The sequence below is a fragment of the Scyliorhinus torazame genome, chromosome 16 (assembly GCF_047496885.1).
Source record: "Scyliorhinus torazame isolate Kashiwa2021f chromosome 16, sScyTor2.1, whole genome shotgun sequence".
Lineage (NCBI taxonomy): Eukaryota > Metazoa > Chordata > Chondrichthyes > Carcharhiniformes > Scyliorhinidae > Scyliorhinus > Scyliorhinus torazame.
This window is the reverse complement of record NC_092722.1, coordinates 191,328,828-191,337,942: the sequence shown is the minus strand read 5'-3', so window position 1 is coordinate 191,337,942 and position 9,115 is coordinate 191,328,828. Positions and strand designations below refer to the sequence as shown.

Genomic DNA, 9,115 nt, shown 5'->3' with positions numbered 1-9,115 from the left:
TTGTTTAACTGGTAATTGAAAGTTATTGTCTCTTCCATTGGGATTACCATTGACCATGAACTGGACTAGCCACATAAATACTGTGGCTACAAGTGTAGGCCAGAGGCTGGGAATTTTGCGATAAGTAACTCACCTCCTAACTCTCCTAGGCCTGTCCACCATCTACAAGGCACAAGTCAGGAGTGTAATGGAATACTCTCCACTTGCCTGGTTGAGTGCAGCTCCAACAACACTCAAGAAGCTCAACACCATCCAGGACAAAGCAGCCCGCTTGACTGGCACCAGATCCACAAACATTCACCCCCTCCACCGCTGTCGCACAGTAGCAGCCGTGTGTACCATCTACAAGATGCACTGCAGCAACTCACCAAGACTCCTCCAGCAGCACCGTCCACTACCATCTAGAAGGACAAGGGCAGCAGATACCTAGGAACCCCACCACCTGGAGGTTCCCCTCCAAATCACTCACCACCCTGACTTGGAAACATATCGCCGTTCCTTCACCGTCACTAGGTCAATATCTAGGAGCTCCCTCCCCAGTGAAACAGTATTACTGCAGAACATTGCAGCTTGGGTTTGAAGGTTTCAAATAGACAGTGCGTCACAGATCGGCTCATTTAGTTTTAATATGGATGTTACATGAAAGTAATATGACATTTTCTGAAAACGTTTCACAAACAGAACCCTACAACATCATTCAGGTGACTTTTTTTCTAAAAAGTCACAGAAATATGATCAAAAATCAGATTGTAACTTGATATTTTCATTTTAATTATTAGCAAAATAGTGATTGGATTGGATTGGATTTGTTTATTGTCATGTGTACCGAGGTACAGTGAAAAGTATTTTTCTGCGAGCAGCTCAACAGATCATTAAGTACATGAGAAGAAAAGGAAATAAAAGAAAATACATAATAGGGCAACACAAGGTATACAATGTAACTACATAAGCACCGGCATCGGGTGAAGCATACAGGGTGTAGTGTGAATGAAATCAGTCCATAAGAGGGTCATTTAGGAGTCTGGTGACAGTGGGGAAGAAGCTGTTTTTGAGTCTGTTCGTGCGTGTTCTCAGACTTCTGTATCTCCTGCCCGATGGAAGAAGTTGGAAGAGTGAGTAAGCCGGGTGGGAGGGGTCTTTGATTATACTGCCCGCTTTCCCCAGGCAGCGGGAGGTGTAGATGGAGTCAATGGATGGGAGGCAGGTTCGTGTGATGAACTGGGCGGTGTTCACGACTCTCTGAAGTTTCTTGCGGTCCTGGGCCGAGCAGTTGCCATACCAGGCTGTGATGCAGCCTGATAGGATGCTTTCTATGGTGCATCTGTAAAAGTTGGTAAGAGTCAATGTGGACATGCCGAATTTCCTTAGTTTCCTGAGGAAGTATAGGCGCTGTTGTGCTTTCTTGGTGGTAGCGTCGACGTGGGTGGACCAGGACAGATTTCTGGAGATGTGCACCCCTAGGAATTTGAAACTGCTAACCATCTCCACCTCGGCCCCATTGATGCTGACAGGGGTGTGTACAGTACTTTGCTTCCTGAAGTCAATTACCAGCTCTTTAGTTTTGCTGGCATTGAGGGAGAGATTACAGGAAGAGCCTTTACTCTGTATCTAACCCCGTGCTGTACCTGTCCGGATGTGTTTTATGGGGACAGTGTAGAGGGAGCTTTACTCTGTATCTAACCCCGTGCTGTACCTGTCCTGGGAGTGTTTGATGGGGACAGTGTAGAGGGAGCTTTACTCTGTATCTAACCCCGTGCTGTACCTGTCCTGGGAGTGTTTGATGGGGACAGTGTAGAGGGAGCTTTACTCTGTATCTAACCCCGTGCTGTACCTGTCCTGGGAGTGTTTGATGGGGACAGTGTAGAGGGAGCTTTACTCTGTGTCTAACCCCGTGCTGTACCTGTCCCGGGAGTGTTGGATGCGGACAGTGTAGAGGGAGCTTTACTCTGTATCTTACCCCGTGCTGTACCTGTCCTGGGAGTGTTTGATGGGGAGAGTGTAGAGGGAGCTTTACTCTGTATCTAACCCCGTGCTGTACCTGTCCTGGGAGTGTTTGATGGGGACAGTGTAGAGGGAGCTTTACTCTGTATCTAACCCTGTGCTGTACCTGTCCTGGGAGTGTTTGATGGGGACAGTGTAGAGGGAGCTTTACTCTGTATCTAACCCCGTGCTGTACCTGTCCTGGGAGTGTTTGATGGGGACAGTGTAGAGGGAGCTTTACTCTGTATCTAACCCCGTGCTGTACCTGTCCTGGGAGTGTTTGATGGGGACAGTGTAGAGGGAGCTTTACTCTGTATCTAACCCCGTGCTGTACCTGTCCTGGGAGTGTTTGATGGGGACAGTGTAGAGGGAGCTTTACTCTGTGTCTAACCCCGTGCTGTACCTGTCCCGGGAGTGTTGGATGCGGACAGTGTAGAGGGAGCTTTACTCTGTATCTTACCCCGTGCTGTACCTGTCCTGGGAGTGTTTGATGGGGAGAGTGTAGAGGGAGCTTTACTCTGTATCTAACCCCGTGCTGTACCTGTCCTGGGAGTGTTTGATGGGGACAGTGTAGAGGGAGCTTTACTCTGTATCTAACCCTGTGCTGTACCTGTCCTGGGAGTGTTTGATGGGGACAGTGTAGAGGGAGCTTTACTCTGTATCTAACCCCGTGCTGTACCTGTCCTGGGAGTGTTTGATGGGAACAGTGTAGAGGGAGCTTTACTCTGTATCTAACCCTGTGCTGTACCTGTCCCGGGAGTGTTTGATGGGACATTGGGCACAGTGGTAAGATTCCCCCGGCTCACCTGGAGTACAAACATTACTTAAGTGTTTTATTCTTGATTATGAATTTGCTTGGCCTCCAAGCAAAGAGTTTGTATATTCTGTGAGGGGCTGCCATCAAGGAAGGTTGATGTTGATTTGACCAGTAAAGTGTATGGCAAATGAGCCGGACTTTAACTCAGTAAAGTTATTAAACGTTTGTTCTGAAGTCGAGGTCTTGACCATGCTTTCAATGTCCATTTGCTGTTTGGAACAGTTCCTTCCGCCTGCGATATCTAGCCACCGACCGCCCTTTCCTGCGCATTGAGCGAAGTTCCTCCCTATAATCCTTGTGGTGCATCTGGATGTACCCCCGAGGTTCACAGAATGTCTACACGACAAAGAAATGGGTTAAAGGATGACCGAATGAAAGGAAAACACACATTATTCCTCCGGAGCTCATCCCTTCTCTTGGCGCAAACTATCGCTTTCTTGCTCTGCATCACCTAAGTCTGTCTATTTCTCTCAATATAACCTTCTTCGTTCTTTAGTTCCTTCCTTTCTCAATGATAATCTGTTCCTTTATCTGCCTTTCTCTTCCTCTCTTTCTAGCTCTCTGTGCTGATGCCTCTGCCAAGGTCCCTTGTGCCTTGGTTTCTCCCATTCACATTCCATGTATCAGTCTATCGCTCTATCTCTTTCGCTGTCTCTCTATCTTGCTGCCTCTCCCTCTGCTCCTTAGCTCTCTATCTCTCTCACACTCTCCTGATCTCTTTCACCACCACATTTACTGAGGCAAAACTCATTATTGGTCTCTGCAACCTTGGCGGAGGTTTGGTGGAACGCCAGATACACCGGGTAATTATGGTTCGTCTTCCGATATTACCACAGACCATCAGGAAAAACTCCAAGGAAATTCTCGGCATCTCTCTTTCTCATTATCTGTCTCACTCTCTCTCTCTCTCTCTCTCTCTCTCTCTCTGTCTCCCTCTGTCCTTTGCTTCTCCTCTTCATTTATCTCATTGCCTCTTCCTCTGTCTCTCCCTCTCTGTTTTACCCTTTGTATCTCTTTTTCCATCTCCATCTCTCTCTTTCCCTTTCTGTCTCTTATACACACACTGGACATGATTTTAACTCACACATCACCATTCACAGTGTGTTGGACAGGTGACACAGTGGTTAGCACTGCTGCCTCACAGCACCAGGGACCCGGGCTCGATTCTGGTCTTGGGTGACTGCACGTTCTCCCTGTGCTTGAGTGGGTTTACTCCGGGTACTCCAGTTTCCTCCCACAGTCCAAAGATATGCAGGTTACGTGGGGTTACAGGGATAGGGAAGGGGGCCTAGATAGAATGCTCTTTGGAGGGTCGGTGCAGACTCAATGGGCCGAATGGCCTCCTTCTGCACTGTGGGGATTCTATGATTTGGTCCTCTATTTCAGTCACTCTTTCTATCTCTCTTGCACACTCTCTATCTGTTTAAACTCACAATCATCCTGAATTTGCCCCATTGACCCTGTTAGCTGTTAGCAATCCTGGTCGAGTTACCTCAAACTCCTGGAAGAATTCCTTGTATCCGTCCTTCAATATGTAAAGTTCTGGAAAACAGAGGCTGGGATAGACATTTACATTCCGGTCCATTCTCCTGAGATTCCGACAACTGGAGGGGGAAAGAGAATAACATTTTGTGTGAGGAATCAGGTCAGCTGCTTGCATCAGATCCAGGACCCCTGGTTCAAACCGAGTGTGAGTCGACTGACATTCAGCGGGATTCTCCAACCCGAGAACCCGGTCAGAGAATCCCGGGGGACGGCGTGGATCTCGCCCCGGCGTCGGCTGCCTTATTTTCCGACGCCGTTTTTCGGGCGGGGGCGGGGTTCATGCCGCGCCGGTCGGGTGCCGTTGGCTGCGCCCCCCCCCCCCGGCAATTCTCCAGGCCCCGATGGGCCGAGCCAGCCAGCGTGGATTAGACATGGCGGGACCCGGCAGGTAGGTCGGCAGGGGCGGTCCTCGGGGGGGGGGGGGGGGGGGGGGGGGGGCGCGGATGGATCTGACCCCGGGGGGCCCCCATGGTGGCCTGGTCCGTGATCGGGGCCCACCAATCTGCGGGCGGGCCTGTGCCGTGGGGGCACTCCTTCCTGCCGTCCCCTGTCGGGCTCCGCCATGGCCGGCGCGGAGAAGAGACCCCCGCGCATGCGGCAAACCATGCCGGCGGTTCCGCGCATGCCCGAAATCACGCCGGCCCTTTAGCGCATGCGAACTCGCACTGCCCCTTCGGCACCGGCTGGTGCAGCGCCAACTCCTCCGGCGTCCATCTCGCTCCCGGAAGTGCGGAGAATTCCACACTTTCAGGGGCTGTTGACACCGGAGTCGTTCGAGCCGGTTTTCTCGCCCGCGTGGGGACTTAGTCCCCGGAAAGGAGAATCCCGCCCTTTAACTTTATTATTTTTCAGTTATTTATGATTTTTAAAATCCAATCATACAACATGTGTGGTGTGTTTGAGCTGCTCACGTTAATGTCACATAATTAGCTCCTTTCACGCTGGGAACAGTGGGATATGGGTGCAAGGTGACCAACTCTCGGGGGAAAAAGGTTTGGGATATTTCAGTGTGGGGAACGGGATAGTTGGTCACACTGATCGGCCCATGGGGTTTTCGCCTGCGATTTCCAGCTGGAATCGATTTGATCTCAGGCATAAAGCAGAGACTCGCAGTTTGTCAATCTGCGAAGAAAGAAAACATGCAGGGCACATAGAAATCAAGGCCTTCTCATGTGCCTGCCTCAGGAATCACTGTCAGAGAGACTGGGGATGGGCTACCTCTCAACACCTCCATAATGTGTGTCGCTACAGAGGAGTCAGAAGTAGCGAGGCAACAGAATAAGGAAGAAAAGAGATTGCATTTATATAGCACCTTTCACAACCCTCTGGATGTCCCAAAGAGCTTCCCAGGCAATGAAGTACTTGGGAAGTGTGGAGAGCGGCACAGTAGCACAATGGGTAGCACTGTTGCTTCACAGCGCCAAGGTCCCAGGTTCGATTCCCGGCTTGGGTCACTGTCTGTGCGGAGTCTGCAAGTTCTCCCCGTGTCTGCGTGGGTTTCCTCCGGGTGCTCCGGTTTCCTCCCACAGTCCAAAGATGTGCTTGTTAGGTGAAATGGACATTCTGAATTCTCCGTCTGTGTACCTGAACAGGTGCCAGAATGTGGTGACCAGGGGCTTTTCACAGTAACTTCATTGCAGTGTTAATGTGAGCTTACTTGTGACAATAAAAATTATCATTGTTATAAAGATTATTATAAAGATTCTAATAATCTTTATATAATCTGAAAGCCAATGAGGCAAGGCGAGGACGTAGACGTACCAGAATGACAACTTACAATTTGGGACCTCGCTCAGAGGAGAACTCGCAGTGAAAGATGATGACCCGACACTGCTTCCTGGGGCCTGACACCGCCCGACTTGGAAAGAATGTGTCGATAAGCTGCTCCTCGGTGTACAGGTTCACAGCTCCCTGAAAAACACACACGGAAAAGTCTTCAGAAGGGACAGAAAGGAATATTTTACATTTCCCTCAACGTGATAAAGAAAAAAAAGAAAGACTTGCATTCCTGTAGCACCTTTCACAGCGGCAGGATGTCCCAATGGTACAGTTTTGAAATGTGACAGGCAATTTGTGCACATCAAGCACTCACAAGCAGCAACGTGTAGTGTAGTGGTGTTGTCGCTGGCCTAGTTAAAAACCCCAGAGTAATGTTCTGGGGACCATGGCGAAACTTGAATTAAAAATCATGGAATTAAAAGTCCAATGATAATCATGGAACTATTGTCAATTGTGGAAAAAAAAAACCCTCATCTGGTTCATTCATGTCCTTTAGGGAAGGAAATCTGCTGTCCTTACCCGGTCTGGCCTACATGCCACTCCCGAACCTTAGCCCTGGGGTTGACTCTTAAATGCTCTCTCAGTTCAGGGCCAATCAGAGATGGGCTATAAATGCTGGCACAGCCATGTCCCGTGAATTAATTCTTAAAAATGTGATCGTGATCAGATGATCTGTTTTAGCGATTTTTATTGAGGGATTAATATTTGCTAGGATTCCAGGGCGAACTGCCCCAATCGTTTTTGAAAAGGGCCTTTGGATCGTTTTGTAGCCATGGGCATGGGGAGAGAGGGCTTCAGTTTAATATTTGATCCCAGACACCGTACCTCTGACACTGCCGCATTCTCTCGGTGCTGCATTGCTGTGTCCACCTAGATTTTTATGCTCAGGCCCCTGAATTGGGTTTGAACCCCAGTCTTCTGCCTCAGAAGCCAGCATTCTGTCCACTGAACCACAGCTCAATCACACCCAGGAAAATGAAATAATTCCACTGTGTTTGGCCCATCTTTCAATCTAATTGCCTAAATGACCAACACTTAAGCATGTGGCTAGACAGCGAGGAACTGGGAGGCTGTTCAACCGTGTTAGGCATCATGCAGAGAAAAACCCAATCCAGTCCTCTTGGATATCTGGATCAGGAATGAGATCAGGAGTGGGAACAGGAACGGGACAGGAACCGGAATAGAAATTCACCCCAAGGAGGGAGAAACATGCTGAAGGGAGTACAAGGCAACCATGGCTGGCAAGGGAAATCAAGGACAGCATGAAAGCAAAAGAAAAAGCATACAAGGTTGCGAGGATTAGCGGGAAGCCAGAAGATTTGCAAGCCTGTATTGTGAGCAGAGGACAAATAAAATAGCATTAAGAAGGGGAGAAGATGAAATATGAGTGTAAGCTAGCGAGTAATATAAAAGAAGATAAGAAGAGTTTTTTTTCAATGAATAAAAGCTAAGAGAGAGACAAGAATAGACATTGGACCACTGGAAAATGAGGCTGGAGAAGTAATAATAGGAAACAAAGAAATGGCAGATAACTGAATAGTTACTTTGCATCAGTCTTCAGGGTGGAAGGCACCAGTGGGATGCCAGAACTTCAAGAGTCAGGGAGCAGAGGTGAGTGTCGTGGCCATCACTAAGGAGAAGGTGCTGAGAAGTCTGGGAGTTCAGGTCCATTGTACACTGAAGGTGGCAACGCAGGTCGATAGAGTGGTCAAGAAGGCATTCAGCATGGAAATTGGACACAGGAGAGCTAGTGGATGTGATTTATTTGGATTTCCAGAAGGCCTTTGACAAGATGTTGTACAGGAGGCTTCTAAATAAGGTAAGATCCCATGGTGCTAAGGGCAAGGTTCAGGCATGGATAGTAGTATTGAGGAAGCAGGGAGGTTGCAGAAGGACTTAGGCTAGGAGAGTGGGCACAGAAGTGGCAGATGGAATACAATGTGGTATTGATAGGAAGTATAGAGGCATAGACTGTTTTCTAAATGGGGAAAAAAGGCTTAGGAAATCAGAAGCATAAAGGGACTTGGGAGTCCTTGTTCACGATTCTCTTAAGGTTAACGTGCAGGTTCAGTCGGCAGTTAGGAATGTGGTGTTGGGTGTTCTGACACACAGATGAGCCAACACGGTTGTATATGGTACAACGCTATTTTATTCAAACTTACTATGTACAGTTTTGTCTTTGCACTCTGCACGTGGGGGTTCCCTGCTTGTGATGTTGTAACAGCTCTTCTCTGTTTCTTTATCCCCAGACCTACTGACCACCAGGTGTCGTGCTCGTGCTTTTTATGTGGTTGGTGTTCTTGTCTGTGATTGGTTGTGGTGTTGTGTGCTCTGATTTGCCTGTTGGTGTGTCCATCATGATGTGTGTGTTTGAATATCATGACAAGGAAGGCAAATGCAATGTTAGCATTCATGTCGAGAGGGCTAGAATACAAGAGCAGGGATGTACTTCTGAGGCTGTATAAGGCTCTGGTCAGACCCCATTTGGAGTATTGTGAGCAGTTTTTGGCCCCGTATCTAAGGAAGGATGTGCTGGCCTTGGAAAGGGTCCAGAGGAGGATCACAAGAATGATCCCTGGAATGAAGGGCTTGTCATATGAGGAACGGTTGAGGACTCTGAGTCTGTACTCGTTGGAGTTTAGAAGGCTGAGAGGGGATCTTATTGAAACTTACAGGACACTGCGAGGCCTGGATAGAGTGGACGTGGAGAGGATGTTTCCACTTGAAGGAGAAATTAGAAGCAGAGGACACAATCTCAGATGAAGGGGATGATCCTTTAAAACAGCGATGAGGAGGAATTTCTTCAGCCAGAGGGAGGTGAATCTGTGGAACTCTTTCCTGCAGAAGGCTATGGAGGCCAAATCACAGAGTGTCTTTAAGACAGAGATAGATAGATTCTTGATTAACAAGGGGATCAGGGGTTATGGGGAGAAGGCCGGAGAATGGGGATGAGAAACATATCATCCATGATTGAATGGCGGAGCAGACTCGATG

General features: G+C 48.5%; 1 protein-coding gene across 2 annotated transcripts in view; it reads right to left on the bottom strand.

The window, feature by feature from the left end:
- Positions 1 to 2,313: 2,313 nt before the first annotated feature.
- The window catches only part of cdc25d (cell division cycle 25 homolog d), a 42,831-nt gene continuing 36,029 nt past the window's right edge, over positions 2,314 to 9,115 (bottom strand). Inside the window, exons 10-12 of one of the 2 annotated variants that reach the window (XM_072479674.1) lie at positions 6,120 to 6,253; positions 4,290 to 4,401; positions 2,314 to 3,133 (exon numbers count right to left, since the gene is read on the bottom strand). In XM_072479674.1, the coding sequence (XP_072335775.1) occupies positions 2,993 to 3,133; positions 4,290 to 4,401; positions 6,120 to 6,253 (387 nt within the window). In that variant the 3' untranslated portion in view covers positions 2,314 to 2,992. The remainder of the gene's footprint in view (positions 3,134 to 4,289; positions 4,402 to 6,119; positions 6,254 to 9,115) is intronic. The other variant, XM_072479676.1, reaches the window with a different exon arrangement.